Source organism: Coenobita brevimanus, chromosome 104 (assembly GCF_032717465.1).
Source record: "Coenobita brevimanus isolate Jiangsu-jjx chromosome 104, ASM3271746v2, whole genome shotgun sequence".
In the NCBI taxonomy this organism is placed as follows: Eukaryota; Metazoa; Arthropoda; class Malacostraca; order Decapoda; family Coenobitidae; genus Coenobita; species Coenobita brevimanus.
This window is the reverse complement of record NC_137057.1, coordinates 45,975,068-46,002,740: the sequence shown is the minus strand read 5'-3', so window position 1 is coordinate 46,002,740 and position 27,673 is coordinate 45,975,068. Positions and strand designations below refer to the sequence as shown.

General features: G+C 41.9%; 1 protein-coding gene across 1 annotated transcript in view; it reads right to left on the bottom strand.

Moving 5' to 3' along the window:
* The window catches only part of LOC145416099 (cholesterol transporter ABCA5-like), a 107,445-nt gene that overhangs the window by 48,230 nt on the left and 31,542 nt on the right, over positions 1-27,673 (bottom strand). The window contains exons 11-19 of the mRNA XM_080285190.1: positions 26,658-26,887; positions 24,004-24,190; positions 19,845-19,991; positions 15,197-15,347; positions 12,099-12,175; positions 8,730-8,901; positions 5,531-5,672; positions 4,260-4,374; positions 1,887-1,983 (exon numbers count right to left, since the gene is read on the bottom strand). Coding sequence (XP_080141316.1) covers positions 1,887-1,983; positions 4,260-4,374; positions 5,531-5,672; positions 8,730-8,901; positions 12,099-12,175; positions 15,197-15,347; positions 19,845-19,991; positions 24,004-24,190; positions 26,658-26,887 — 1,318 coding nt within the window. The remainder of the gene's footprint in view (positions 1-1,886; positions 1,984-4,259; positions 4,375-5,530; positions 5,673-8,729; positions 8,902-12,098; positions 12,176-15,196; positions 15,348-19,844; positions 19,992-24,003; positions 24,191-26,657; positions 26,888-27,673) is intronic.

Sequence of the window (27,673 nt, the reverse complement as noted above, 5' to 3'; positions counted from 1 at the left end):
TTTCATGGATTTGGAGAAAGCATATGACAGGGTGGATAGACAAGGATTGTGGAAAGTGTTAAGAATATATGGAGTAGATGGGAAGTTGTTGAATGCTGTGAAGAGTATGTACGATGGTGCGAAGGCTGCAGTGCGTGTGGATGGTGAACTAAGTGAATTTTTCTCTTTGAAAGTTGGTTTGAAACAGGGATGTGTCATGTCTCCATGGTTGTTCAATCTGTACATGGATGGGGTAATAAAAGAGGTACAAGGTAGGGTAGTGGATGTTGGAGTGGCCCTGGTGAGAGAGGATAGTGTTTGGAAACTCCCTGTACTGTTGTTTGCAGATGATACTGTGTTGTTGAGTGAAGACGAAGGGGAGCTGCAAGGCTTGGTGGATGAGTTTGAGAGAGTGTGTAAGAAACGGAACCTAAAGGTGAATGTAGGGAAGAGTAAAGTGATGGTCTTTGAGAGAGGTGAAGTTAGTGAATGTACAGCGAGGTTAGATGGTGAGGAATTGGAAAATGTGAGTACGTTTAAGTATTTGGGTAGTGTGATGAGTAAGGATGGAGGTTTGGAGGGTGAAGTGCTTGAAAGGGTACAGCAGGGAAGAAAGGTTGCTGGTTCCTTGAAAGCAGTGATAAGAAACAGGGAAGTGAGCATGGAAGTGAAAAAGTTACTACATGACAGTATTGTGATACCAACTCTAACGTACGGGAGTGAAGCTTGGACATTGTTGGAAGGACACAAGTCAAGAGTGAGAGCAGTGGAAATGAGTTATTTAAGAGGAGCCTGTGGAGTCACGTGGAGAGACAGGCTGACGAATGAGGATATAAAGGAGCGTTGTGGTGTGGATGTGGATGTGATAGGAAGCGTTATGAGGAACACACTGAGGTGGTTTGGCCACGTGGAGAGGATGGAGGGTGAGAGACTGACGAAGAGAGTGTATGTGAGTGAGGTGGAGGGGGGAAGAGGGAGGGGGAGGCCGAGGATGAGATGGAGGGATGGGGTGGAGAGGTATATGAGAGAGGGGGGTGTGAGTTGGGAGCAGGGCAGTGAAATGGCAGGGGACAGGGCGACTTGGAGGCGATTTGTTTGTGGCCACCCCAAACGGGATTGAGGCGTCTGGCAATAGATAGATAGATAGATAGAAAAGTATACAAGCCTGTTCCCTGAGACTTTGTAGTCCTATATGCCACTGCTTCGGCACAATTATTAACCATCAAAATCGAAACATGCTAAGGTTGTGCCATTCACAAGGGATGCGATGGCATTAATGGCAGCGTTTTTGTGACACGTCAATGGGTCCTGTGCAGATCAGTAAAGTCTGTCTTAACTAACTTCAGATCATCAAACTGTTCCCTGTCCAAGCTTGGAGCTGAACCTGCATCATTTCTGACAAAAAGTTATCTCTCTAACCACTTATTATGAAGTTGTTGTTATTTTTTTTTTTTTTTGCTCAGTCATTAACAAACATTTTCTAAAATTATGGCTTATCAAGGTTTTACTGGTAGTTAGTGGTAGGTGGTGGCAACCATCATCCACTCACTTGATGTAGTGCTGCCTACTTCTTCCTTAGCCTTTATCATTCTTTTTCTGTGCATGCCCTCCTCTCTTCCTATTTCTTCCATCTTTCTTGTCACTTCTTATTTTCTTTCCTTTACAGGAAGCTTTATATTGAGTGATAAGCCAAATGGTTTCCTGTAAGCCAAGAAACCATTTACAACGCTGGGTGGAACCATATAACCAAACCATACGTGCTCCCTACGTGTCAACATGTGGGTTGGTGGAGGGTTAGTGCCCCTCCCCGTAAAACAAATAACTCAAAGTCAAATGGCCACCCCTTACTGGATTATGGCGTCTGGCAATAGATAGACAGATAGATACTAAGGTTGCATATGACATACCTGACAGATCCATGGCAAGGGAGTTTCTTTTACTGTACAGATCCACCTCCTTCAGGGTTTGTTCTACCACTTCATCCAGTTTGTCTGCCTGCACTCCCTGTTATACATCATCATCATTAGTGGCAGTGTTATCACCAGCATCACTATGATGCACAAAACCATTCACTGCCAGTATCACTAAGTCACCAAACATACAGTAAACGGACACAAAAGAATGTAAAGGAAAGCAAGCAGTAGCAAACCTATCAGTCCTTTAGGGGCAGCTTTTTGTAGGGTAGGCTATAACTAATGTAACTACCACAACCTATGAGTCACAGGCAAGGACAGAAAAGCAGGAAAGCTAGCCCCACCCATCAACAAAAGTAGTTGTGGACATGGAAGTGTTCTTTTTACAGGGAAGGCAATCAGTCATGTTATTCCACCTGGTGATTAAGTCTGTCATTTACCATTACAGAGCTACAGAGGGGCACTTTCATGTGACTGCATCAGTATAACTTGGGAGCTCAACTGCTTGCTTGTACAAATGATTTCCAGTTACTTCCCTGTCCCCTGAAATTACTGCAAGAGAAGGGCAACTGAACCCTGCAGTCACTGGGTTCACATGGGAACCGAGCCTGGGACCACATCAACAATTTACCTTGACATATTCTAGATTAGTGTACCATAATATACTTTCTGCAATCAGATTGACTTGCAAGAAGGACAAAGAAGGTGTAGAATCTTGTCTCTTATCTTTTCTACAAACACTAATGTTAATAATACAGAGAGAACTGTCACATGTGATTTTTTGTTTTTTTGTAGGATAGAGAAGGAAAAGGAGTGTAGAATATTTCCAGGTCTCTTGTTCTTTCTACACTTCAAAATCTGAGTTATAAGAAGGACTGGTCATGAGTCTGTTTGTCACCAGGACCCCACACCTTGCATGGGGTGATATGGGACTGTCTATTACCGTTTTAGCCCTTAAAGTACTGTGACTGACGATTATCAGCTTGCAGGTTTGCCATGTAAAGTCCTATGACTGACGGTCTGTCAAAAACTACCGAGCACTAAGCCAGCCCCTTTAATAATGTAAATGGCTCCTACCCAATCAGAACTAGAAGAGGTGGTGGGGAGGAAGATCCTGCCCCCTCACCTGGTCTCTGAGGGGGCCCCCCCCTCCCCCAGCCACCTCTCCACCTACCTCTGGCTGATTGGATACGGTCCACTCTGTCCCCTCCCACCCAAACTACTCACCAATATCACATCTACATTGTATGGGGGGATGTCTCATGCCACTCCCCCCCCCTGAGCCCCCCCTCCACCTCCTTCCACCCTCCCTTTATATCAAATGATGTGGCAATTTCCCTGCTATGACTGCTTTGTGCGTGTTTCCTCCCACCATAATACCCCTCACACCACCTCCCCCACATTGGGAGTGTGACTCATCCCCCTCACCCCCACCAGAGATCCCCAACCCCACCTCCACCTCCCTCCCTCCTTATCCTTTGTCTCCAGTATGACGCGGTAATTTCCCTGCCATGATTGGTCTGTGTGTCTACGCTCACCATTTTCTTTTCCTTTTTTTCTTTTTTTAACTCTCATACTAACTCCTGCACCTAGTTTCAGCAACAGAAACATATTTTACATTGATATCATTGACTCTGGTACGGTTCTCTAGTAAAAAATTAGGTTTCTGCTGATATTTTGTTGTCTCTCTTAATGCAAGGGGGCACTTTTATATTGACGGGCAATTTTGTGGTAACCATCAGGCCTGGGGGACTGAGACTGGCATTTTCACGTGTGCAAATTCATGCTCTTGAAATCTGTAAGAAAATCTTTTTTTCCTTGGTAAAAGTTGAAAATTCGACCTTGAATTGAGGCTCGGGTGGAACATAACTTTACAAAAATGCAGTCTGTAGGGGTTAACCTCTTCACCACAAATACATCTTTTTTTTTATTTTATTCCTACTGCTATTTGATAATTTTCACCACCTGAGTAGAACACTCTCATAGAAAAGAGGTTAATGAAGGTAAGATCTAACCCTTCCAGTTCAGAAAGTCTCTCTCAAGCTGAATAAGATTATGTGATAAAAACAGGAACAAGTCAATAACAAATATCTTATGGCTGAAAGGACTAGTGTGAATAAAAGGTAGAGGTGGAGGCGGATGTCATGACGCACTAAACCAAAGTGGTCAAATTCATAACTTTGGTCTTATAGCCTGTAGTGGGTTATTCACCCTCAACCATAGGATACAAGGTCAGAGCATCACCCAAGTTATCAAAGTTACCTGCCCTAGGTGGTATTTTGGGCTGGCCACTTAGTAGCTATCAACGTTAACCACTCACCTATCACGTCAGCTACGAGGCAAAGAAAAATTCAGTTTCAAACTCACCCTAATCTGAGCAAAGTAGCGGAGGTGTTCCAGTGGAGTGAGTTTCATGAAGACAACATCGTGCTGTGGACAGACGCCTGTGATGCGCCGCAGTTCCGTCAGGTCATTGGGGTCACTGTCAAGGTAGCAAAAACATCAGTAAACACACAGACACAGAATGAGAGATTGATCCTATAGGAGAGTGTATCCGAGTGACATGGATGGAGAGAGGGGAGGAAACAAGAGACATACAAATTTAAGAAAGATGAATGTGAATAGGAGAGAGGGGAAAAAGGAAGAGAGGAATGGGATTGGGGAGAAGGCAGAAAGGAAGATATAGGAACAGAAGGGAATTGGAATGGAACTGGAGAGAAAGGGGAAAGAAACATACAAAAAGAGAATTGAACAGGAATAAAATAAACAGAATCTGGCCAACACACAGAAAGATATAGAGATAGTCTGATACAGAAAGTCCTTCTGTCATAGTTGGGTTCCATACCACAACTTTTTCATACACCTGCTACTGTAAATCATGGGAAATTGGCAAACCAGTGCTGGATCGACACCTTAACTTGGTGGCAGTGGAACTACCCAGATTAACAATATTCCTCCATTCCTTCCCTATCTGCCAAAAGGAGGATGATGGACTGCAGAAGGAGAGCAACTCTCACTTGCAGCCCATTGGGTTTACATTCAGATGATCCTGGGGATGCAACTTCCATCATGGCTGCTAAATGCTTTAATCCCATAAGGGGTGGCCACAAACAAATTACCTCCAAGTCACCTAGTCCTCTCCCATCGGCTACCCTCCCTCCAACCCACACCTCTTCTCTAGTTTATTTCTCCACTCCATTCCTCTGTCTCATCCTTGGTTTCTCCCTCCTCCTCACTCACATATACTCTTCTAGCTAGTCTCTCATACTCCAAACTCTCCACATAACCAAACCATTTCAAAGACTTTTCTCTTAGCATTGTCAATCACAACCACATCCACATCACAACACTACTTCCTCATTTGTCGGCCTATCTCTCTATGTAACTCCAAATGTGCCTCTATAAATACCTCATTGCCACTGCTTTCACTCTTGATCTGCATCCTTCCAATGAGGTCCAAGCTTCAGTTCCATAAGTAAAAGTGAGGACTGCAATACTATCATGCTGTAACTTTTTTACTTCCAGGCTCACTTTCCTATTCCTATTACTGCTATCAATGTACCATCAATAGGCAATTTTCTATGATATATTGTGGAATTCAGATCCTATAATTCACCAATGGCATCCAAACCACTCACCTAATATCCATGCCAAAGACTGATGCTGCGCCTTCAGTCAGCGATGTCATGCCGGTCAGAACGTTGAACAAGGTAGTTTTGCCGGCTCCATTGTGGCCCAATATGGCGGTGATCTGGCCCTCATAGATATCCAGACTGAAACCTAAACCACCATATTTTGTACTGGCAGTCATTGTTATATTTCTGGGATCTACCTATCTAGAGCCACATGCCTTAATCTCAAATGAGGCTACAAAAAAATCACCTCCCTGTCACCTTGTCCTCCATCATCAAGCTGCCCTCCCTCCAACTCACATCACTCTCCCTCAAATAGCAATGTCTCTGCTGGTGTGTGTGTGTGTGTGTGTGTGTGTGTGTGTGTGTGTGTGTGTGTGTGTGTGTGTGTGTTTTAAATTACTACTAGTACTACAGTACAAACTCCCACCTACAAAAATCCAATTCCTCATCCCCCCCCCCTTTTTTTTTAGGGTTGTTGATATATGTCTTTACACATTCAATGAATAGTTAAGTCTTATTTCTTTTGTAGACAAGTGTGAGAACAAATGATGAATTACTAATGTAAGGTTATTGGTGTTTACTGTTCAGTGCTCTACACTATTTACCGGTATTACATGTTTTTCCAAAAAATATCACAATTATTTCACTTTCCAGAATATTAACTTTTCTGTACAGCATTTGGAACCAAGCACGTCAGATTTAACCCATGGACTATGACATACCTCATGTTCGGGGTGTATAGGAAAGCTGTGACATAATTCGTATGAGTGAGATTTTCAACAATGCACCACAAAAGTTCTAAAACGATCAGCGTGACACAAAATTGATGGGGTACTGTATAAGGGAAACTGGTAGCTCTCATTCCCACCCCTACCTCGAGTCCAGTTCACCACAAAAAATGATCCGCAAAAGTACGCAATATGTAATGCATTTCCTGCAAAATTATCACCCCAGGAAAGGCAGTTGTGGGTAAAAAACACCACATCATGGGGGATGTTTGCACAACCCCTTGCCGCAGCCCATGGGTTAAGAGTTTGTACGGTACTACACATAGGTTAACAGAGAAATCCTTGAAGTTAGAAACTTAAAAACAGTCTTAAGTAACCATGACACTGGTGCATGCACGAATTTTCTTTAGACGAAAATCATGTGATTTTCTTCACCCAAAAGAAATTCTAGCAATCAATGGCATAACTCCATTACAAATTACAGAAAAGTTGTTGTTTATAGTTCCATTTGCTACCGAGACAGATAACTGGCCAGTTTCCCCTAGTTTGCAGTGTCATATGTATGAAAAAAAGCTGTGAAACTATGTGCATAACACATGGACTGCCTATACTCTTTTCAATACAATCTGGCCTAATACTACCATCATTCCACCTTTAAGGCTGAGTCAAAATATTGTCTCATTCTGTCATACTACAGATCAGCTGCAAAAAGAATAAAATCTCCACCAAATTATGGTGAATAAACCACATCAGCAACACTAAATAATATTCTTGCTACGACTGGATAATGTTCAACTTTTGATGAGTACCCAATTACCAAGATGGCTAATGAAGGCTACATTTAATCCCTCCATTTCAGAAAGTCTCTCCTAAGCTGAATAAAGTCTGGGACAGCAATAATTACCCAAAAAGAAAGTCTGTAGTGAGACGGTTTATGTCTATGTACACTACGTATGTGCACATTTTTTTTTTCACACGAGACAAATAAATGAGTCTGTACCAAAGTCTGCAAAAAATGATCACTTCCAAGGAAAATTAGAATAAGCTTAGCTATAACTCTGACTTGAAATTCTTAACACTAAGTGACCAGGAACCTTTCTCAATAACCCGTCAATAACATTAACCACCAAGTGCCTGTCTACAATGCCCTCCATCAACATTAATCGGATCCTTGCTCCTGATGTGGTATATCTTCCTCAGTTTGCGAATCTGAATGGCCATCTTTCTCAAAACTTCTCACAATATCTTTCTCAATATGTTTCTTTCTCAGTCTGCGAATCCAAATGGGAACCTTTCTCAATATGGCCCTCTATCAGTCTGTGAAACCAGATGGCCACTTCTCTCAAAATCTCTCTTGATATCTATCTCTTTAAGTTTCAACACCCAAGTTTTCATTATGTATCACCTTAGTGGACATTCTTCATTGTTTTTCACCTTACTGGACATTCTTCATTGGTTTTAAGTACATAGTTATCAAAGAAAAATTGCCTATTACAGTTCCACTGTTATCTATTAGGCTGAGTCACCTCCTTCCACCAGTTTACACTATGAAGGGCCAGAGCAGGAAGCCTTCACGTGGTGGCACTGATACAGCTGGGTGACTTCAGTACCTGGTATACAAACATTCCTCAGTTGTTTCCCTATCCCCCTGAATGGAGGACAGTGGACTTGCAGGAAGAGGGCAACTCCAGCCTGCAGTCCACTGGTTCATGTTCAGACAAGCCTGGGGTTGCAACTACCATACTATGTACTAAGAGGAAAAAAAGCTGCAATATTCTGGAACACCCTGTATCTCTCTCAATTCCTATCTCAATACCCCTGTGTATGGTAAGTCTCCTAGACTACAGATTTGTATGGCTCAATATCTATTTCATTAGCTGACTCAATACCTGTCTATAATACCCACCATCCACAGCATTAACTGAATCCATTTCCCTCAAGTGGTTAGTCAATCAGGGTCCTTCCCCTCCAAGTACCGTAATAAGTATTTCTCAGGTTGCAGATTAGGACAGCTCAATATCTTTCCCATTAACTGTCTCAAATATCTGTACAATACCCACCATTGACGGCATTAACTGGTCCCCTACCCCATCCAATGATAATTCTTTTTCAAGTTGTGGGCTCAATAACTGTATCTATCTCACTAGTTTTCTCAATACAGTAGGATCTCTTTAAGTCGGACATCTGTATGTATGAAACCCCTCAAGTCGGACACAATTCAGGCTTGTTGGTACTGTATTTTCTTGTCATTTTTCAAAATCTACATAATATGTAACCAATCCACAGGGAAAAATAAAACTTCCCAAAATACCTGCCTATGAAGGGTTTACGTGCTTATTTATTTATTTCTTACAAGATTATCTTTATGGCAAAACCACAATTCCCTAAGGGATGGGGTGATCCAGATAAGTTGGACAAACTTATGCCTCAATTGGTCCAACTTAAGGAGATCTTATTCTGTCTACAATACTCACCATCAACAGCATTCACCGGGTCCTTCCCCCTCGAGTGGTAAGTCTTTCTTAGGTTGCGGATCCGTACGGCAACTTTTTTCTTCATGTGTGACGGCACTGGCTCCACATCGGGATTGTCTGGAACGTCTGTTTCATCATACGCCTGGTTGTCCGAGGAATTCAGGCTGACAAACTGTGGAAGGGAGCATTGAATACACTAAGTCTTCATATACAGTAGAAGTCCTATTTTTCGGCATCTATGGGACCAGGCAAATGCCGAAAAATCAAAATTGCCGAATTATCAAAAACCCTGCCCACTCAGTACCTTACATGTTTCGGTGAACACTATCATCACTACTCATATCATTACAAATGTGTTTGGAGAGAGTACTGTATACTGTTTGATACTGTACAATACTGTAATGAATACAGTACTATACATGAATATGAAAAATAAAGAAATTAGTGAACATACTGTATATAAATATAATGGTACAGTAGGCCTACAAGTTCACAAGCACTTACCTAAACTTATAGTAGGTTCCTTATTTACATATGTACAATAGAAGGGGTTGATTGGAGTCTGCTACTGCTGGAAGAAGTCCCCAGCAGTAGAAGGTCCTGCAACAGGCTCTCAGGACTCATGGAGAATTTCAAGACTGACGAAAAAAATCGGAAAATCTGCCGAACGATCAGAGATTTTCGTAAATGGGACTATTTCTCAAAACTGCCGAAATGTCAGATTTGCCGGGGAATTGGATGCCGAAGAATTGGACTTTTACTGTATTCTGGAATCTGGATAAAGTTCTTTCTAGTCTCTTTTTGTTACTTCCAAACAAATTTACTCATCTTAGGAGAAGCCTCTCACACTGAAGGGACATATTATGGCTATACTGTATCTAACACCTCCAGATAAAAATGGTTTTCCTATGCTCTATAAAATTAGGAGATGGCAAACATAAAATGAAAAAGACATCCCTGGGCTCTGTGGGTTAAAGGCTGCCCATATGGCACTCTTTTTTTTCCTGTTACGGCCTTTGATGTTATTGTTGAGTAATCTTGGCCTGTCTAGCTAAGCAAACTCATCAACCAAAACAAGCAACTGTCACTGCAGGGCCATCCCATGTAGAAGACCAATGTTCCCTTGCTAACAGGAGAATGTATTAGGCATAAAAACACCGGGCAAACATCATTACTGATAAACAGTGTGGAAACTCAGGCATCTTTGTCATCATGATGATGTCATAATACCAGAAATCTGTGGATGAGTGGGATTGTCAAGGTTGAATTTAAATGTTGCCCATGTTCCTTTCTAATCCATTCTATTACTGTTTCACATGCTGGATACTACTTACCCAGCCTGCGTCATCAACTGTGATTAATACTCACCTTTTAATTACGGCTACAGAGTATACAGGTGGGAAAGGAAACATGACAAGCTTTTTATTACCAGAGTTCTTGTCATACTAACAGTCAAACAGCTGCAAAAATGGCAACTCAAGTCGGCTTCAACTGCAAAGTTAAACTGAACTGATGAATTCACTATTGACAGTGCCTTGCCACAGCGAGATGAAGGGAAGGGTGTGGAGGTCTGGTTCCTGGATGGATGCTGCATTTGTATCTCTCCAGCCAGTTAACAGGAGCACCACAGTAGGCTCCACACCATCCCATTATTTGATTTTATGGTTCCCAACTTACCACCCAGCATTGTACATGGTTTCCTGAGTTACAGGAAACCACTAGGCTTATCACTCAGTGAAGAGCCATCTGAAGTGAGAAGGATGAGTAATAGTGTTAAGAAGTGACAGAATGGAAGGGAGAAATAGGAAGAGAGAAGGACAGATAAAGATTGATGAAGGAGAAGGGAAATGAAGGCAGTACTACATCAAATTGAGTGGATGATGTTTGCCACTTCCTACCACCATAACACGTCAGTACAATAAAGAAAAATTGTTAAAAAACATTTCCCTGCTGCCTCTCAAGCTAACAGCCAGTTTTTCTGAGTTACAGTAACCTATACAGTATAAGTAATGCATCCATTACTTATACAAATAATATCTGGTTTTCAATGAAAGTTTCATTGCTATCTATGAAGCTGATCTGTCAGTGTACCCCACATTATGGCAACAAATAAGTAGAAACATTTTAGGACACTTTCCTTACTTACATTATGGACTGTTTGTATATGGTAACCAAGGTATATCACATAACACTATCTTCAACAGGTAGTTTTCATTACAACTAGTCCTTATACTGAAGGAGTTAATTTCTTCAAACCAAGGGTGCTTTTTTCCTAACATTCTCGAAATCCCCACGTGGTTTTATAGTAACCCTTTTTAACCCGCCACGTCCCGGAGACGTGAATTCACGTCCTCACATGATGTACACTCATATCCCAGAGACGTAAATTAACCCGGGAACATTGCAAGGTCCCTTATTTGCACAATTTTCAATTTTCGCGAGTGATTTCGCGTGATTTTTGGCACGTATACACGGAACAACTTCCTCTATTCCTCTACAAGATGCCAAGCAAGGACAATGCCTTACACCGCATAACCTCTCCCCCACTCCCTGCACGCCATTGTCTCGGCAATTCACCTGTTACCAGTGACCTGGCCAATAAAGACATTCAGGGCCAGAGTGATTCCCCAATCGATGACAATGTGGAGGACAAAGTTTACATAGCATTAGAGGAAGAAACAGTCAGAAATAATGATCAGGTAATGTGGCAAAAGAGGTCAGGTATGGTGATTAGTTAGTGAGTGGAACAATGCTTATAATGCCTATATTACTGTTTGAAAACCAATATACTCTTGTATTACATATAAATTCATACCAAGTAAATAAATAAATAATGTTTATGAGTGGATAAAATAGTTACCCTCCCACAGAACTCGTTTTCTTTGGTGCCAGCCTATTAGAAAACCCAGTCAGGTAAGGAGGTACTCGTACCTGAATCGAGTATTTTAAATCTCAGGCAAGCGATTTCTCTATGAATTTTCAATGTTTCTCACCAAAAGCGGATGTTTGAGCAAAAAAAAAAAAAAAAAATAAAAAAAAAGGTCCAAAATGACGGGACTGGGGCGTACCACTGCCCAGAAAACGTTGGGATGGGGCGGGTTAATCCAAGGGCATTTTTTCCCTGTTGTTCTTGAAAGTCCCACATGATTTTATTCACCTCAGAAGAGACTGTTCAAACCTGTGAGATCAAACATAGCTTACATTAACCCCTTCAATGTCCTGGTTCTAAACTTATCTAAAAAGAACTGCCTGGTTGGTAAATTGTATATTAGAAAAATGCATCACAAAACTGAATGGATTAACAATGACACAAGTTTTACCGTAAAACTAAGATAAGAACAAGACTTAACAGAACCAAAGGACTTATACCTGGAAACTGCTATCTTTCCCCATCCAAAACGATTTCTGGAATAAGAACCAAGGTTTTTGCTTTGTACCATATTCACCTGAAAAGAGAAGAGTACAAATCAAAAGGAGTTACTTGAGAGGCACATGTGGAAATGCAGGTAAAGACAGACAGACAAATGAAGACATAAAGGAGCACTGTGGTACTGACAAGGATGTGATTGAAAGTGTTAAGGTGGTCTGGTCATGTGCAGAGGATGGAGAATGAGACTGACTACACTGTTTTTACGCTAACTTGGCACAAAATTGCCATCTCTCCATCCTAAGTTCTGAACTGTAACAATACACGAAAATATAGTGCTGGACATGAAAAAGTGTTAAGGAAAGGATACAGAGGCCACAGTATTGTCTTTTTCTGCCACTGAGCTACATGAAATAAGGTGCAAAAGGATGAAAATCTGGGCCAAGTTAGAGTAACAAAAGTACAGTATAGGAGCATGTATGTGAATGAGGTAGAAGAGGACACCAAGGATGAGCTGGAGGGATGGAGTGGAGAGACATACAAGAGAGGGATGTGAGCAGGAGGGAGGGTAACTAAATGACAAAGAACAGTGTGACATGAAGACAATTTATTTGTGGTCATTCCTTATGGGATTATGGCACTAGCAAGATACAGATATATACATAAATAAATCAAAATAAAATCAGATGACCCCATGCTTATACTTAAGGGAGACTGGCCATGATACAGCTGATGTTTTATAAGGACTGGATGCTAAACTAACAGCCCAAATAAGATGACAATTTCTCCATAGTTAAATGAACTCAAATAATGTATAATTTTGTATCACTAGATCCCTAACTCATTTCACTTTGTTGATGGCCAAGTGTGGTCAGACTGAAAAGATGATTTGACTATGCTATTGTTAAGCTAACTTGGGTTAAAAATTATCATCTCTCCATCCTATGCTGACTTGTAAGAACAGACTAACAATAAAATATGGTGATAGTCAGAAAAAACTGACATGAAAAGGATACATATGCACGCCATTAATTTTTCTGCCACTCAGTTATGTGAAAGATTCTGCAAAAGGACAAAACGCTGGGCCAAGTTAGGGTAAAAAGGGTACAATAACCAAGACAACTCATTCCTATCCCATAACTAAGGCTCATCCAATTTCACATAAAACATTCAAGGGGTGGGTGGGGTTCAGTTCCATCAGGTAAAAACAAACCAATCACATCACCATCATCATCATCACAATTATATGTATCACCCGATCTCTCTGTCTCACTAATAAATGAATTAAGTTAGGAAATGCAAAAAGGGAAGCATGAAAAAATCCAGTGTCAATTAAGCCTAGTGAAATGGGCCACAAATCCACCTAATTATTATAAAAGGCTTCTTGCATGTCCTGACACAATTTACTACATCAAGTTGTAACCACATAACCAAATGAACATCTGGCAATCTAGTGTGTTATGGCACTCCAACTGAATGTGGTCCATACGGGCTTACATCAGTGGGATGGGTGAGGTTTACTGTTCATGTAATATTGGTACTGCTTAGGGAAAGGTGACTGATCACTCTTGCCTTAAATGCCTGGAATGAGTAGCCTAGCCCCAGGTGCCTATGTTCCTGATAACACAACAAAGGATTAGATGACAGTTAGTTAGACTGAGCAAGGTAAGAGAACAGTGTCGCAGAGGGACGCCTTCACAAGGTGGTACGGATACAACCAGGTGTTACAGCCCCCCAGTTATACAAATATCCCTCAACTCCCTCCTTATCCTCTGAAAGGAGGATGCTGGACTGTAAGGGCAATTTCAGCCTGCAATAAACCTGGTTCACATTCAAATGAATCTGGGGCCACAACAACAACAACAACAAGAGGATGTAAGAACACAACACAGAGGTGGGCGAGTTACTTGGAACAACAGTGGCCAGGTAGTAAACCAGGAATAGGCTGACACAGAAGTCTTGTCATTCATCATTCGTTTATAAAGGCTCTAACATGCCTGCATGCATCGGTCTTGGTCACCTAATAGCAGCTCTCCACACTATCTCTGGCAGTCTCTCTATTCAGTCCCTTATCCCCAAGGTCACACTCAATGACCTCGTCCTAGTTTTTTTTTTTTTTTTTTTTTTTGGTCTGCCTCTCACAACCCTACCCTCAACATTCACATCCCACCCTTCACACCCACTTGTCATCCTCCATCTTTTCCACCTGGTCAAACCATCTCAATCCCCCCCTCCTCCTCATCACAAAACTTAATACATTCAAGTCCCATCCTTCCTCTCATCAATTGTAATCCTAGCTCCCTCAATCCTCTCTCTGAGGGGTGCATTACACATCTATATAATCATCATCACCTCTGTATGTTTCAGCCTATGAATATCCTCTTCCTTTATTGTCCAAGCTTCACTATCAAACAGCATTACACTCCTATTACATGCTGTATACAAGGGCCTCTTAGCATGGAAGCAGTGCCCCTTTAATGTCTGAATGGGCAACAGCTCCCTGAGGTTCTTCCAACCACTCCAAACCCTAGAATCAGAGCTAGCTCCAGTCCCACCTCCAGCACATAACAAGTCTCTCAAATGAAAAAACTCCTCCACACTCAAAAGACTCTTCAGCAAGATCAATTCTTTTAAGCCTGTCAATCTCTACATGCTCTCTCCAACACACCACACACAAAAAAATCAGCATTTTTGCACAACCTACTTCTAATACCACTACATCTATTATGCACCCACTTATCACTAACACTGCACAAGATGAGTTATTTCCCATACCCTTGTGGCAAACAGCACATGGCCACATTCCTTCTGCTTTGACGGTACTACCACCAGCCTTAGATATCACTTATTTTATTCATATTTAGGCTCAACCCCTTGTACCCCATTCTATCTCTCCACTTCCTAAATCTTTTCTCTGCCATCTTCTCATTCTCTGCAATCAACACCAAGTCATCAGCACAGAACAACTCCCATGGAAACGAAGTTCTGAAATCACAAGAGAGAGCATCAAGCAGAGATAAGATAGGATGATAGATTGATACTCAGCCAGACAGACAGATAAATGGCAAGGCAGAACACAACATATGGGTGCGTCACTTACTTGGAACAACATTGTCCAAGTAGTAGGCCAAGAAAAGGTAAATAACGATGTCAATTGAGATCATGATCAGACTCCCAGCAAAAGGCAGACCCGGGCCATCCCACAGCCGAGAGTAGGACAAGCCAACGTCCGAGTAGTCAAACATGATGGTCTGAAAGTTGAAAAGTAGATTAAATATTGAAACATTTCTCCTTTTAATATGAAGACATACCAATGCATCATCATCATCATCACTCGAAAGTATGTCAACTCAATGTCAGAACAGTCAAACATAAGTGCTTGCATGTTGAAGAGCAGATAATATATAGCAATATTTATTCCTTAAATATGAAGGCAAATATGGTTTCAGCGTCAGAAGCTGTGGCAGCAGCAGTATCATACTACTGTTAAGAATATGTCAACTCAATGTCTGAATAATTAAACATGACTGTCTGATAACAGCAAAACATATGAGGCATCCCATGGAGCAAGAGGGTATAAATCAAAACATAGTTTTGATATAAATGCATTTATAAAGTGACCGTTAATAACTCTGCAATGACTGTGTGAATTTATTTGTACACCCACAAAAAATTCAGCAATTTTGTAGACTTTCAATTTATTAAAGGTTAATGTAAAACATATCATGCTGAATAACATTACTGTATATTGGGGTTAAATGATGGGAAGTGCTATGAAGCAAATACCTGTTTAAATTTAATCGGTTTGGATGTCAAAATATTGAAAACAGTCATTAATAGTGGTTGTCTATCCAACATACCCAGCACTCATAGAAAATATCAATATTTCTTCCACCTCCCCAAAACCGAAACATGACGCACCACTACCGTTGTTATTATATTGAATAAAGGGAATGAATTTAACAAATTTAAAGGATGAGATGTCATAATCACAGGCCATGAACACTAACATACTCTATCTATCTATCTGTCTACTGCCAGACACCTTAATCCCTTATACAGGGTGGCCACAAACAAATCGCCTCCACGTCACTCTGTTCCCTGCCATTTCACTGCCCAGCTCCCAATTCACACACCCCTCTCTCATATACCTCTCCACTCCATCCCTCCCTCTCATCCCTGGCCTTCCCCTCCCTCTCTCCCCCTCCACCTCACTCACATACACTCTCCTCATCAGTCCCTCACCCTCCATCCTCTCCATGGCCAAACCACCTCAATGTATTTCTCCTAATGCTTCCTATCACATCCACATCCACACCACAAAGCTCCTTCACATCCTCATCTGTCAGTCTTCTCTCCATGTGACTCCACAGGCTCATCTCAAATAACTCATTTCCACTGCTCTCACTCTTGAATTGTGTCCCTCCAACAACGTCCAAGCTTCACTTCCGTACGTTAGAGTTGGTATCACAATACTGTTATGTAATAACTTTTTCACTTCCATGCTCACTTCCCTGTTTCTTATCACTGCCTTCAAGGAACCAGCACCCTTTCTTCCTTGTTGTACCCTTTCAAGCACTTCATCCTCCAAACTTCCATCCTTACTATCCATCCATCCATCATCCAATCCTACGTTGCCCCATGAGGAGCGTAGGTGCCCGGGGCTAGGCAGTTGGTCCTGACATTTAAGATGAGAGTGACCAACCTCACTCATCCCTGAGAGGCATTACGTGAGCCATAAACCCCAACCACCCCTTGGATATAAACCTTCACCAGCTCAATCCGATTGGAGCACAATAATTACCCACTAAACCACCAGGCGCCAATATTTGGTTATATGGTTACAACCCAGCGTAGTAAATAGTTTCCTGGTGTACAGGAAACCATTTGGCTTGTCACTCAGTGTAGAGTCACCCATAGGCAGAAGAAAGAGGAAAGAATGAAGGAATGAAAGACAGAAGAGGGAGTTTAAAGTCACCCATAAGCAGAAAGACGAGGAAAGAATGAAGGAAGGAAAGAAAGATAGAAGAAGATGGAAGGAAAGAAGGATGGAGGAGAGGACAGGACAGACACCCAAGAGCAGCACTACATTGAGTGAGTGGATGGTGAGTGCCCCCACCTACCACATTTCATTACACTAATAACATACTCATCACCCCAATTTCTCTTCTCTTTCACTACACTTCACTTCCATTTTGATGGATGACAAGTGCATTTTCTTGCATGTGAGGGCTTTCTCAGAGGAGAAGGAGAATGTATTTCAGTTCTCCATGATGGCAGTATAAAAAAAAAAAGTTAATAACCCCAAAGGAATGACAATGTGTACTTCTCAAGAACTCCCAGCTAACAGGGAAGATGATGAAGGAGCAGGGGTGCATGCGCACTGATTTTCTGAGGGTGGGGTCTTGGCCAAATCCACATAATATGCCCTTGTTCCATGGGACACCTCATATCACTGCCACTGCCACCACCACCACCATGACCTCTTTTCCCACCACAAGATGGTATGAAGATATGATAAATTAGAGTATTTACTCTTCTATGATGAAATGAAAATGTCTATTTTATCAACATCAACTAGGAATTTGGGAAGAGAAGAGGCAGTGTAGATCTGGTCAGACTTCACAACAGAAGAGAAGGAGAAAAAACTCCCACTTTTAGATACAGTAAGATCTCACCAATGATGACTTCAACAATAGCAGTAAGTTAGAACAGATACTCAGTTTCTATAAAAACATTTGGATTCACTCAAATAATGGGTATTTCGCAGGAGACGTCTAGGTGTATTTTGGATAGCATTTGTTGGCCGCCATCTTGATTATGTAGTTGCTCCTTCTCGCTCAAACTTGCTCAAACGTTCACACAGAGTCAATTGAGCATCACAAATTTAACGCGGTTGGTGGAGTACAGCCGTACTGAGCAGTGCCGCATGTGATATTTTCACCTCTATAACCAGTGGTTGCAAGGGCTGATGGTCGATAATGGCCTCCACTGTACCTGTGGGGACTGGGGCTGGGGGTGGAAGGAATGACCAACCTCCAAAATGCCCGGGAAATTCTAAAGTGACTGCCAAAAAAGAACTCAAAAACAAAACACAAAGCCACATGAAGTGTGGCTTTTATATTACCCATGATGATTTATTAACTAATCTTATTATTTCAGCTAAAACAGTAGTGATAGGAGGGCTTCAAATGGGAAAAATGGGTAAAGTCCTGGGGTGGCAGCACCAATAAACCTTTTATGCATGTATTTTAATGTCATACAAATAAAGTTTTCACTAATAACAGCATTTTTCTGGCACCAATTAGATGTTATTGGTGGAATCTTACTGTACTGAACGATAATATGGAGAACAGTTGAGGGAGCTAAATACTTTGTGTAAAGTATGGTACGAACTAACAAAGATGGCTTTATCCACTATCTCTGCACACAACGAAAGGACTAAGTCTGGAGTTGTTATAGAAATTTTCCTAAGATTTTTGCAGTAATGAGTTTATAGAAGATGAGATCAGATATATTACAGATGCCTTAATGAAGCTATGCTATTTGGTAGGCATCTGATAAAAGTAAAAGAAAAAGCAACTGATATAATTAAAAGGAAAAGAGATAAAGCCAATGTTCAAACATATGATGACAGTACAAGATATGTATCTGTCTCCAACTCAACCAAAGCTTCAGCTATAAACATGTACTTTTTATTTATTTTTTAATGCATGGAAGAAGGAACCAAAAGCCACGAGCTTGCAGATTGTTCCCTCCAAGAAAAACACAAAAACAAGATAACACAAAGCCAAATTCAAGATCCATTCATTTCGAGATGCCTGGACACGCTGCATTTGCAAGACCGGGGATCATTGGCAATAGGAAAGACAAACACAAAGAGATAGTTCCAGAGCTAACCTGCTGCAGGCCTTATGATCACAGCATCCTCAGAATGTAAAGTAGGAGAAATAGTCAACATAAAAGAAAAAGGAAGTAAAAATGAGAACAATGCTGTAGTCAGCACATCATGCACTGGCTATTCTAAAACAAACATGGGGGAAACAGGACGAGGAATGGATACAAGGATAGCACAACACAAAGCAGACATAAAGTGTCACCAAACATCTACAGTAATTCCCTAGTGTTACACACAGATCAGCATAATCTTTGGTCCAAATGGGAAGAAGCTGCAGTCACTGAGAAAGATCTGAATAAACAGATGAGAAAAATTTTGGAAGCAGCTCACATGTAAAAAATGTAGCCAACCATAGGGAGGGACTTTTCAGCCTATGCAGGTACAGTATACAGCAAGGACAGCACTAATGTCGCAATCAGGGATGGGGTAGGATGACAGAATTTTCCTACAGGCTGTGACACAAGAAAGGGGGAGGCAATTTCCAGGGGTATAAATGTCTCAGATGTATCACTTCTTGTTCAGACTCTCTGAGGATGAGTATTGTGAAACCCCAAATACTAGCGAAAATAATGAATTCATGCTCTAACCTGTGTGTCTCTCCCACCCAGCATTTCCACTCGTTGTCATGGATCATCTACTAATACATAATCCAATGTGAATCAAGCTTCACACATACAATGAGTTTGGGTCAGGGAAGAAGTGACTCAGTTTTGGTGTGGATCAGTTATGAGTGAAGGACAGGAGTCAAGGTTAAAGTGTGAATGCAGTGTTAGTGTCTTCTCCAAGCATTTTTTATTTTTTTCTGTTCTTACCAGTTTTGTTGTCTTATTACAGTTTTTCATCAACATACCTTATCAATAGCCATGGAGAAGGCACACGGTGAAAGCAGTGCCAATGCCCAGAACACCCCAGCATCCAAGTCTGTGCCCAGGTACACTTGAAGGTAGAACAGCAGACTCAGCGCCACCTGGATCAGATTACCTGCCACACCTGCAACCTGTCCAATTAAGGGTGACAGAAGTATAGGGTACGGTGGTTGTCATCATCATCATCTTAACCATGTTTCCCAATTCTTCACATAAAAATAACTACTGTGGTCATTTTAACATTCTCTAATATTTCCTATCTGGTATTAAGATCATCATCATCATCATCATCATCATCATCATCATCATCACCCAAAGTTTTTGGCAGGGTTTGCAAAATATGATTTCCTGGGAGTGGTAGCATCCTAAAAATCTGAATCCCCAGTGTACCAAAATGAGTCCCAGCTGCCTTGGCTGTGTGGTGAAGCTGTAAATGTGCACAGCAATGTCATCCTGATACAAGTACTGCAACCATGAAGTCCATAATGAGGTGAATGGCATTCTCCACAGTAAAATTTTGGGAGGTATAAAAAAAAAAAAAAAAAAAAAAAAAAAAAAAAAGGTGCATTCCCAGAAATATTTCAATATAAAACATGAAAAATTAGTGAATCTGTGAGATATTAACAATGTTCTTCACCATATTTTGATCATAACTGATTCTGCTTTTCTGGATCTTAACAAGTAAATTTCATGCTCTTTGATCAAATCTTTTTGTAATTTGGCAAGGGACAGCATCAATGAAAACAGTTATCATCATCATTCTGATACAGCTTAAACCTATTTCAAACACAACATCAACGTCTGCTATATTACCTTCTAACATTTTTATATCCACAACACTGACAATCATCACCTTCATCAGTCTAATTCAGCCTTCCACTATTTCAAATACATAATCATCATATTATCACTGTCTCTGATGCCTTGCTCTCTCCTATGAACCCATTCAAGAGGGGAAGGTCAAGACAGGTTTGCCTCCAGGCTCCCTTGTGCTCATATACCTCTCACTCTGCCAGCCATTCCTCTTCCTTATTCACCATTCTTACTCTTAACCCCTTGAATCCAAGTACAGTAACATTAATTTTTGCTTATTTTTGCTACTTCCAAACAATTTTATTCAGCTTTGGAATGGCTTTAATAATAAAAGTTGCTAGATCTAATCCCTCCAGTTCATAGTCTAACCTCAGCCCAATAAAATGATGGATGCTGGAGATGGATGCCTTCACTTGGTGGCACTGATATAACTAAGCAGCCCCAATGTCCAGTTAGATGAATGTCCCTCAGCTGCCTCCCTATCCCCTAAAAGGAGGATGGTGGTTTGCATAAAGGCAGCTTCAGCCTGCAGTCTACCAAGTTCACATCCATATGAGCATAGGGCCACTACAAAAGTAAAATTATCAGGAGATGGCAAGAATTTAATGAAGAAGACATGTACAGACTTATAATGAGTTAAGTACAATAATCTATCTATCTATCTATAGCCCGACGCCCTAATCCCGCAAAGGGTGGCCGCAGACAAAACGCCTCCAAGTCACTCTGTCACCCACCATTTGACTCCCCTTCCCCCAACTCACCCCCCCCTCCCTCATATACCTCTCAACTCCATCCCTCCACCTCATCCTCGGTCTACCCCTCCCTCTCCCTCCCTCCACCTCACCTACATACACCCTCTTAGTCAGTCTTTCATTCTCCATCCTCTCCACATGTCCAAACCACCTCAGTGTATTTCTCCTAATCTTTTCAACCACATCCACATCTACCCCACAACGTTCCTTCACTTCTTCATTCGTCAACCTGTCCCTCCATGTCATTCCACATGCTCCTCTCAAGTAACTCATTTCCACTGCTCTCACTCTTGACTTGTTCCCCTCTTGCAAGGTCCACGCCTCGCTTCCATACGTCAGGGTAGGGATCACAATACCATCATGCAGTGACTTCTTAACTTCCATACTCACCTCCCTATTTCTCATCACTGCTTTCAGTGTGCCAACAACCTTCCTTCCCTGCTGTACCCTTTCACGTACTTCATCCCCCAAAGTTCCATCCTTACTCATCACACTACCCAAGTACTTGAATGCACTCACATTCTCCATATCCTCACCATCCAACCTCACTGCACACTCTGTGACTTCATTCCTCTCAAACACCATAACTTTACTTTTGTTTACATTAACTTTCAGCTTCCTCCTCCTACACACTGTCCCAAATTCATTCACCAAACCTTGCAACTCCCATTCATCTTCACTCAACAATACTGTATCATCAGCAAACAGCAACACCGGAAGCTTCCAAATCTCACCCTCATTCATTAGGGCCACCCCCACATCCACTGCCCTTTCTTGTACCTCCTTTACGACCCCATCCATATATATATTAAACAGCCATGGAGACATTACACACCCCTGTTTCAGTCCCACATTGAGATCAAAGAACTCACTCAGCTCACCATCCACTCGCACCGTAGCCCTAGCTCCTTCGTACATACTCTTCACAGCACTCAACAATTTCCCCTCCACTCCATATATTCTTAGTACCTTCCACATACCTTTCCTATCTATTCTGTCATAAGCTTTCTCCAAGTCCATGAAGGCAGCGTACACTTTCCTTCCCTTCTCTAGATACTTCTCCACTAAACATCTTAGAACAAATATCTGATCTACACACCCTTTTCCCTTCCTAAATCCCCCTTGTTCTTCTCCAACTAGCTCCTCTGTCATATGCCTAACCCTATCAATGAGTATTCTACCATATATTTTACCAGTCACACTAAGAAGGCAAATACCCCTATGGTTACCACATACTTCTCTCTCCCCTTTTCCTTTGTACAGAGGAACAATTATACCTGATTTCCAGTCCTCTGGAACCCTTCCCTCTTCCCAAGCCAATCTACACAACTTCCATATCCACTCCACAACAATCTCACCCCCATACCTAAGCATTTCACCACACACTCCATCAATTCCTGGGGCCTTTCCCAGCTTAATCTTCTTCATTGCTTCCACTACTTCCGACCTACTGATCTCTTCCTCCCTCCTCTCATCTCTTCTTCTCCCAGCCATTCCCCAACCACTTATACTCACACTGCTCTCACTCTCTACATTCAACACATCCTCAAAGTGCTCCTTCCATCTCCTCAATTTCTCTCTCTTCTCCACCAACAATCTGTTATTCCTATCTTTCACTCCCCTACTATTTCCCCTTTCACACTGCCTTACTTTCTTTACCTCCTTCCAAAACAATTTCTTACTCTCCCTCCATTTCACACTCAGATTCCTCCCAAACTCTTCATCCACTTTCTTCTTACTCTCCTTCACCAGTCTCTTAACCTCCCTTCTCCTGCTCACATATACCTCTCTCTTCTCTCTCTCTCATCTTCTCCCCTACCTCTACTCGCCAACCATTCACCATATGCCTTCTTCTTTTGTTCCACAGCTCGTTTCACCTCATCATTCCACCATGCTGTCCCTTGCACACCCTTGCATCTCCTCCTCACTCCACAAAACCGCCTCACACGCTGCGCTTATCTCTTCCGTGAATATCTTACATACGTCTTCCACCCCTTCCATCTGCTCTAGCTCATACCTTCCCAATCTTTCTTCCACTATGCTCTTATACTCTGTCCTCTTCTCACTATCTTGCAATTTCTCCACTCTTCTCACAGGAGCTGCTTCCTCCTGTCTTCACCTACGCCTCCTCAACCACTTTCTTTGCAGCTCACCTTGGCCATCACTAAGTGATGGTCCGAGACTCCATTCCCCCCACCCTCTCCACACCCTTGCATCCAACACTTGTCTTCTCATTCGCTCATCCACACACACATAGTCTATCATTGCCTTTCGTTCAACAAGTTCACCATCCATCCTCCTCATTACTCTCCATGTATACCGGTGGATCATCTTATGACGAAAGTAGGTGTTGGCTATTGCCAACCCCTTACCAGCACAGATGTCCACCAAAGCACTACCATTCCCATCTACTTCCGCTGGCACACCCCACTGACCAACCACTCCATCCACTCGTACATTCCCGACTTTGCCATTCATGTCTCCAATCAACAGCACTCTCTCGCTCCTCTCAAACTTGTCCATACATGCTTCTACTCTCACCCAAAACTCATCTTTTTATCATAAACAATCCTCTTACCTTTGCTTTATTGAAGAATGGTGTGAGCATGAAGGAAAACATGATAGACGAGCAGCCATACAGGATGAAGAGGATGAAGAGAAGGAATACGTTGGCCTGGCGAAAGACTCCCGCAAGGGGCAGCAGGATTATGCAGATCAGCGCCAACACCAACACATAAGCACCATACACAGTAAACCAAGACAGCCTGGAGATGGAGAAAAAGTTGGTATTAACAGAGCATAGTCCAAATAGTAGGCATCTCAATTCTAGTGTTTTGTGAGGATGGCTCAGGCAGTATTACTAGTGTCAAACCTGCATCATTTTCTACTTCCCACAGGCACCAAACAGAGTGCACCATGAGATCCTGAAGACTGAGACAGAGTTACCACTGAAACTCAAGGGCAATGCACGGATATGATAATACAAATTAGTGCCAACACTGACACAGGCACCACACTCCGTACACCAAGACAACCTGACGAGGGAGATAATACTGGCATTGATATACAGAACAGGTTGTTTTCATTTAAATTCTAGTGTGGAAGCAGGGTCAAGATGATACAGATTAAGAGCAACACTTACACACAGACGCCATGCACAAGGAACTTTGACAGCCTGAAGACAAAGTTACCACAAATATATACAGATGGACTGTTCTCAATAAAACTCTAGGGTAAGTGAAGGCAAGGTGCAACTTTATGTGAAAATTCCAGTACTGATACACACGTACCATTCAAGGTGAACCAAGACAGGGGACCAAGAAAGATAAAAAGCTGGCATTAATACAGGGTAGTCCATATATTACACATCTCAACTCTCATTAATAGCAGGGCCAGCTCAGTCAGTATTACCAGTGTCTACCCTACATCATTTTCTACTTCTCATAACCCTCTTCATTCTTTATTGTTCTGGTCCTTTATGTCAAGTGGTTGCATGGCTGATTAGTAATTTCAAGAACCTGCTGAAAATCTGTGCTCTTCCCACCAGCAGACTAGGCTGTCCTTACAACACACAAAACAGGAGGGTTGGGAAGCACCAGGGGAGGCAGTGGCTCAATCAGTAGAGAGGTGGCCTGCAGTCCTACCGGACCCAGGTTCAAATCCCCACTGGGGCAGAGTTTAATGATTTGAATATCACTAAATCAGACTTTACTGATCTACCAGAAGACCAGCCGACATGTAAAAATACCCCCGCTAACACCACTACACCAGTCCTGTATGAGACAGCTCTAGCGTGTATTCAATATGGACGGTGGGTGTTAGTGCCGAAGTGGGGACATGAAGAGGTGAATGGCATGTAGAAGGGTTACTGGGCCTTGATAACAGGCTGTGAAGCCTATGCCCAGAGTGGGGCGGAAAAAAAAAAAAACGAGATGGTGGACAGCACAGAGAGATATTGACTGGGAGTGTGTATGTGAGATAAGGGGAAGAGGGGAAGTGGTAGATCAAGAATAAGATTGAGGGATGGAGTGGAGTTGTATGAGGGAGTGCAAGTTGGAGGGAGGGCAGCCTGATGGCAGGGGGCAGGGTGACATGGAGGCAATATGTTTGTGGCCACCCCTCTGAAGATTATAGTATCTGGCTATAGATACCCAGAAATTTATGGATCACCTATATACAAACCGGCTGTTCTCAATAAATCTTTATGATGTGTACAGACAAAATGCTACTTTAACTGGAACAACCTGAAGTGAAACATGTTGTTAATTCATCAACAAGGGGTTACAGGCCCCCTTCCCCCCCAAAAAAAAATCTAATTTAAAACAACTTTACAATATACTGAACAACTTTTAGCAAAACATAAGTCTTAATTTATCAGCAACTTAATATTAAAACATCTTTTAATATTATCACTTGCTATGGCAGTTCTAATTATAGGACAGGGAAGTGTTCCAAAATATTGAAGCTTGTTCCATATGTACAGCTGTGACTTTAAACTGGGGGAGACAGGCAGATCAGCTTTATAGAACAATGAAACTTTAATAACCAACTGCTGTGTAATTTGCTGTGAATATGAAAAAGGATAAAATGCTGCAATATGCAAAAATGAGTTGAGGAGGAAAAAACTCTATGAAACTGTAACTGTTCTATGACATCTTAACCACTACTGCAGGATAATGTAATACAATTTGAAAGAACTGTCATGAACAAGGAAAATTATGATAAACTATGGGAAATATGATGATGACGGCAATGATGATAAACTATATTTTTCAAAGAACAATTTGAATGTTGAGGGTAGAGATGTGAGATGTGGGTGGGTGGGTGGGTGGGGCGGGGGGGAATGGGGAACTTGGAATAAGTCACAGAGTGTTACCTCAAGGACAAGGGACTGAACAAAGAAGCTGCCAGAAACTGAGCAGCATGGACAGCCGTCACTAGATAATCATGGCCAACGCATGCACGTTGCAGTCTTTTTATGTAAATGAACGAACACAAGGGATATGCAACAGGTGGTAGCAATGATGATGACGATGATGATGATGATGATGATGAATGATGATGATGGGTAAAGTCTATTATTTACAGAAAGGGACATCTTGAAGACAATAATAATGCTGCTACTGCTGCTGATGATGATGGACAAAGTATAATATTTACAGAAAGGGACATCTTAAAGACAATAATAATGCTGCTGCTGCTGCTGATGATGATAAACCCTCTGCTCCTTACCAATACACAGTGTCTCTGAGTCCCATCATCTTCATACTCTCCTTGATCTTCTTCTCCTTCTCCTCCACCACCAGCATCAACATATACACGATGAACTGTGCCCACGCGAACACCATGTACAGCGGCACAATGTTACGCAGGACCATGCCTCCATCTGACTGGAATTCATCTCTGGGCATGTTTTGTAAGAGGACTGAAGGAGGAAGCAATGTGTCCTTCCCTGTGCTTAGCTGCAATAAAGGAAGAAAGATGTAAAAAAAATAATATCTTATGTGTACAGATGATAAAAAGAAGTACTAGTGCAAACTTTGCATGAAACAATCTGATGCCTCAGATGATGGTTAATGCAAAATCTCATGTGAATTTATCCCATGTTAATAAACTTGATTTAAGTGGTAGGTGGGGGTGCTCACCATTCACTCGCTTGATATAGTGCTGCTCTTGAGTGACTGTCCTTTCCTGTCGTCCTTCTTCTTCTGTCTTTTCTTCATTCTTTCCTCTTCCTTCTGTCTATGGGTGACTACACTGAGTGACATGCCAAATGGTTTCCTGTACACCAGGGAACAATTTACTATATTGGGTGGTAACCATCTAACCAAATTATGGCATCTGGTGGTTTAATGGGTAATTATGGCACTCCAATCCAATTGAGCCTGGGCAGGCTTACTGTACATCCAAGAGGTGGTTGGGGTTTATTGCTAACGTAATGCCACTCAAGGATGGGTGAGGCTGGTCACCCTCATCTTAACCCATACCATGCCAGCGACATAGATCTACGTCCCTTTCAAAAACGCCGGTGACGTAGATCTACATCCTGCTGCATTGGGAAGTCACTGCAAGCAACCAGAGTAAAATGGAACGTAATATCGTATCTCCCTAACTTCAGACATTTCTCTGCTATGCTTACAACACTGATTTAGGAGAGTGGAAGGCAAGTGAGTCTTCACAGGCTCAGAGCCACTCTGCTCTGTCTGTAGCCTTGAAGATTTCATAGGTGGAGTACCTGACTCGATTCA